Here is a 5,788-nt window from a genome sequence, read left to right on the forward strand (position 1 = left end):
AAATATAAGGTATACAAGATTTATTGACAAGTATTGAGGGATGAACAATACATAATTATTTCCTCAACAATTTTCTAACAATATAAAGAAATCTAGTACATTATTTCAAAAATCTTTTTGTTAGAAATAATTGAATTTATAATTATAAAGATAAAAACTATATGTTTTCTTTGAAAAAAAATATTTTTTAATTTAAGATATTGAAAAGTTATTAAAAATAATTTAATGTGTTCATTATAAGGATGTAATTTTTTTTAGGCTTTGATTACAAAAAAGTACTAAGAAATATAATTAATTTATTTTTGAGTAAAAGAACAAGTTATTATGGATTCTAAAAATGGTTAAAGTAGAAATATATTGATGCAATATATATAAAATATAGTTTAACATTTTACATTGTTATATTTATGTCATACGCAATTTCTTAACGTCTTTATTTCCTAAAAAATCGTCTTTTTAAAAAATATTTTATCACAACATTGCATATAATTCATAATAGAAAATGTTGCAACAAATGCAACATGCATTTATACAATCAGAATATTATATCCGCGCTTATGGCATAATTATGTACATATTTATAGAGATTATTTTGTTACATCTTTCATACATATATTTTCCAGTAAATTGCGTAACTAAAATTATGTTACAAAATTATAGAACGAGGATAATATTCACAATTATATATTTACCAAAATAAATTTTTTAAATTATGATTTTTTATATTTTTTTCTTTAAAAAAAAATGTAACATTTGATGTTAATCTTGAAAAGATAAAGGTAAGGCTTTTCAGGTATATTTTAGTCTTTGTTCCCTGAATGATTTTTTCTACGTACTTGCTAAATCGTTCGTGAAGGCTAGCTCAATATCGTAATTAAATTATGAAGGTAATCGTTTATATTTACACGCTATATAATTAATATAAAATCGCGTTATAAAATCATGAAGAAGATACTCTTGATCTTTTTTCCATCTTTTTATATGTTGTTCAGTATGAACAGATAAACTAAATCACATCGATATAATCGTTTTATATATGTATATAACGTGTGAATTAAATTCCTTGAGAAAATTTTTTTAATTAATATTTTTTAATTGAATTGACCATATTATTTATATTTTTAATTGATCACAATTATTTATATTTACCTCAGAAATCTACTTATGATTAAGATATAAAAAAAGTAATGTATATCCTTTTTAAACAATCAAATGTGTAAGAGGGTTTATTAATTGTTTATGAAAGTTCCATAAGAAGGCTTTATATTGGAAAATTTACAGCGATATTGTCGATTTTTTTTAAGTTCTCAAGTAAATTTCTTAAGTGCTGTAGTAGATATTACTTGATATATACAGTATAAATGTACAAATTAATTGATCTTTTAGGCATCTTTGTTTAATTGTATCATGTTTATCACATTGGCCTTACATATATCATTCCAAATGACATATGTACGATATTTAAAACATTTTTATTAATGCTCTGAAATGAAAGTGTAACATCTCAATAAAAACAAAGACTATTTTAGAGAAATAATTAATTCAACATTAATTAAATTTCATTAATTAAATTTCATGTTTAACTAAATAGAACTATTGTATCTATTTAATGTAAAAACGGACGTTTCTAAATTTCCGTATAAGATGTGATCTTATATATACAATCTAAGAAATTAAATTATTGAAAGAAACAATAAACGTAATAATTGTTTTAAAAAGTTCATCAGTGCGCGATAATAATTCTTGGATAATAAACACCAGTCATCGATGATTCTGGACCGATGATCATCGATAATAGAATGTTAAATTAAATGAAAAATTTCAATCCAAGCTTCATATGAAGATTGCTGAAAATCTTGTCTTTCACACACGCACTATTAAAATAAATAGCAATAAATATTTAGGGTTGCTTTTACACGATTTGATTTTTAGGTCGATCCCATCAGTGCGAGAATTTATTCGAATGTCAGAACGAGATCGTCTCCTTCTAATCTCATGCCCAAGCTAATTTCAAGGCTTTTGATTTTGCCTGCTTTAGGCGCTTGCACAACCATCTCCATCTTCATAGCAGATAGCACAACTAATGGTGCACCTTTTTCCACAGTGTCGCCCACTTTTACCCTAATGTCGATCACTTCGCCGGGCATCGGCGCTCCCAGATGATTACTGTCACCTTTCGTCGCTTTTGGATGCACATGCAATTCCTGCACAAAGAATAGAAAAATTCGTATCGTACTTTGTTTGAGATATTCGTTTAATCTCAATTTAATTGTAGTAACAAAATAACCTTTTAATTATCTTCATATGTAAGATAATTTTATTTTAATCTCAGTTTTATTATCATTTAACATTTTAATTTTAATTATACTTAATTGAATCACGTGATAGTACATAAAATAATACCGAAAATTTGCGAGTCTCATTTACCTTAACGGCTTCTTTATCCTTGATGAACACAGATCTCAGTTGACCGTTCATTTCGAAAAACACCTCACGTTCGCCATTTTTCGTGAGATCTTCCGCAACTGCCAGGGTTTTGATACCGAGAGTTTTGCCCTTCTCAATTGTGACATCGAATACCTCGCCTACTTTAGGCCCCGTGAGAAAGATTCTAGTTTCCAATTTGTCTACCGGGCCAAATTGTTCCTTGAAGTTCAAATAATCCTTCGTTACTTTACGATAGAGCGCGGCCGACATGACATCCTTTTCGGTAACGTGTGGGTGAGATTCTTTCAATTCCTTTCTCAAGGCATCTAAGTCGAGTGATGCCAAACTCGCGCCTGGTCTGCCTTGCACGCGTGGCATGTCTTTGAGAACCTTCGACCTGATCAAATCATAAACGCAAAATAAATGCAATGAAAGAATTACCGCGAAATTAACATTCGTGTATGCACGCAAACTCTTACCTGAGAGGTTCAGGAAATCCTCCGTGAGGTTCACCAATGGCACCCTGAAGAAATTCGACTACTGATTTAGGGAACGATAGTTCTTCGGCTCTCTTGAGAACATCATCGGCGGTCAATTTGTTCTGAACCATAAATTGTGCTAAGTCACCGACAACTTTGGAGCTCGGTGTAACTTTGATAATATCACCGAGCAAAAGATTGGCTTGTCGATATGCCTTCTTCACGTCCTCGAAGAATTCGCCCAGACCGAGTGAATAAGCTTGGAATTGCAAATTCGTGTATTGACCACCAGGAATTTCGTTAAGGTAGACATCCGCGTTTCCGGACTTCATCGTTGTTGTGCATTCGAAAGGTGCATAAAGCGTTCTCGTTTGTTCCCAATATGCTGAATACTCGGAGACATCAGATAGATCCAATTTTGTATCATTGTCCGTTCCTATTATGATATTAATTGAAAATTTTCTTAGCTTCAGCATTAATCAAATTTTAACCCATTAAGGACCAAGACAAATTTTTTTCCTCAAAATTTAAAATCCTTTTAATGGCAAGCTACTATGCCCTTAAGGAGCCTACTTGCCAAAAATTTTGCATCTCACAGTTGACCTACTTTTTTTAGTCGAAAAATCGACTAGCGGTTCTTAATGGGTTAATATAATTTTATTTCTTATTATTCTGATTAATAATAAATTTAATCTAAATAAACTGATAAAACATTACAATGTTATATAACAGCAATTAAAATAATTAAAGCGTAATTCAAGTTGTCAGTTATCATTCAAATTAAAATGTGAAAAATTATCACATATTTACATATAGATATATGGAAAAAACGGTTTTGCAGATTTAATTAGCTATAGGTCTGAAAATAATTATGTAGGGCGCTCAAACTGATTGCTAAAATATCAAAACTTTTTGTGAGTTTTCTATATAATTTATTTTGATAGTCCAACAAAATTATTTTTAGATCTGCATCTAACTAAATTTTTAGGTAATTTAATAAAATCGTTCCTTTTGTATATATATATATATACAAAAGATAAAAAAATTAATTATTTACTATCACTCAAAATGCAAACGTTATTAAACTGTACCCTGAAGAGATGCAACAACGGCGCCCATAGAAGGCTGACTGGTCATGCCGGACATGCTATCAACGGCAACGTCCACAACATCGGCACCACTTTTCGCACAGGCCAACATGGAGGCTACTCCAGCTCCAGCAGTATCGTGCGTGTGTATGTGAAGAGGCACATCCGGATGCTTCTGCCTTATTGCGTCGATCAACATTTCGGCTGCTCTCGGTTTGAGCAATCCAGCCATATCTTTGATCGCTAAGACATGAGTACCCACTTTGACTAGCTCGTCCGCCAAGTCGGTATAATATTTCAAGTTGTACTTGGTACGATTCGGATCGCTTACATCACCCGTGTAGGAAATCGCCGCTTCGACGATACCCCCGGCATTCCCAGCGGCTTCCATACCTGAAGAAAAACTCGCTCAGAGAAGAAATTTTTACACGAAAATATTCCTATAGTTTACGAAACGACTTTACAGAATAAGCAATGTGATTACACAACTTAGTAATGAAGAAGTCTTATCAATCTGAACTGGATCTTAATATTTAAATAATATTTTGGCATGAATTTATATATACATATCCAAACTGCGCGCCGAAATCATTTTCAGTCTTAAAATGCAATCCTAAACCGAACTAGGATAATAATATCACAAATTAAATTCATAAGCAATTTAATGATATTGATGCTACTAAGCATTTTAAAAAGAAATATTTGTTTCGACAATGTTTCCTTGTTAGTTGCATTATAGTTATATGTATAGTTAAGTCGTTTTAAAAAACTCACCAATGATAAGATTCGGCAAGTAATTGAGCGAATCAAATACTCTGAAAATGTCCATTCCGGTTTTCACAGCCAGTTCACAGAACTTAAAGACGACGTTATCAGGATAGTTCGTGTACCCGACAGCGTTAGCACCTCTAAGCAACATTTGGAATGGAATATTAGGGATGGCCTTGCGCATATCTTCTAGCCGTTCCCAAGGGCACTCATGAAGGAATCTTAAAGCCACGTCGAAGGTCGCACCGCCCCAGTTCTCCAGCGAATAGAGAGTGTTGAATTTGTGGGCGACGAATGGTGATATCATTAGCAAATCGTGCGATCGTACACGAGTCGCTAGGAGAGATTGATGGGCATCACGAAACGTAGTGTCCATCAAAAGAAGACCCTTGTGCTGTCTAATAGTTTTAGCGAAAGCTTCCGGACCTTGCTCTTTATAAATATGTCGGAATCCTTTCGGAGGATCCAGAAGCTCTGAAAAGGAGCGCAAAAAAAGATTAGTTTGATACTCTTCAGAAAAAAACGGATTGTTATTTGGTACGTGCTATTGTTAGTAGGCATGAAAAATGTTTATGAGAAGCGGTGAATTATAGACATTTATCGTTGTTATATAAGATAAGAATAAAAGATAAGAAGAAGAAACAAATCATTTATAAAATAAATATGTTTTATTAATACATAATTATTAATTTAATATTAAGTTGGCTTAATAGTGGGTATTTATAAATATTTTAAAAGAGATTTAAAATATTTTTTTCAAATAAATTTAATTTACAATTAAATTAATTAATTTGAATTAAATATTTATTGTGTTGATTATTTGCTATTAACGCTTATATATATATATATATATATATATAAAAGCCATGTGCAAAAATATTAAGCACTTACAATTTTCTCGCATTTTACGAAAAGTTAAATATCTCGGCGAAAAGAAATCTCAGAGAGGTTTTCGACCACGCATTTTAAAGATAGAGCTTTAAATCTGCGTTTGAATCTTTTGTCTACAATATTTTGTTCCTAAGT

The 5,788-nt window shown here is 31.5% G+C and overlaps 1 protein-coding gene across 4 annotated transcripts in view; it reads right to left on the bottom strand.

Moving 5' to 3' along the window:
• Nucleotides 1–1,912: 1,912 nt before the first annotated feature.
• The window catches only part of PCB (Pyruvate carboxylase), a 21,945-nt gene continuing 18,069 nt past the window's right edge, over nucleotides 1,913–5,788 (bottom strand). For all 4 annotated transcript variants that reach the window (XM_018461523.1, XM_018461520.1, XM_018461521.1 and 1 more), the window contains 5 exons: nucleotides 4,769–5,236; nucleotides 3,998–4,387; nucleotides 2,907–3,342; nucleotides 2,428–2,824; nucleotides 1,913–2,204 (listed from right to left, as the gene is read on the bottom strand). In XM_018461523.1, coding sequence (XP_018317025.1) covers nucleotides 1,956–2,204; nucleotides 2,428–2,824; nucleotides 2,907–3,342; nucleotides 3,998–4,387; nucleotides 4,769–5,236 — 1,940 coding nt within the window. In that variant the 3' untranslated portion in view covers nucleotides 1,913–1,955. The remainder of the gene's footprint in view (nucleotides 2,205–2,427; nucleotides 2,825–2,906; nucleotides 3,343–3,997; nucleotides 4,388–4,768; nucleotides 5,237–5,788) is intronic.

This window comes from Mycetomoellerius zeteki, unplaced genomic scaffold (assembly GCF_001594055.1).
Source record: "Mycetomoellerius zeteki isolate Tzet28-1 unplaced genomic scaffold, Tzet1.0 scaffold122, whole genome shotgun sequence".
NCBI classification, from domain to species: domain Eukaryota; kingdom Metazoa; phylum Arthropoda; class Insecta; order Hymenoptera; family Formicidae; genus Mycetomoellerius; species Mycetomoellerius zeteki.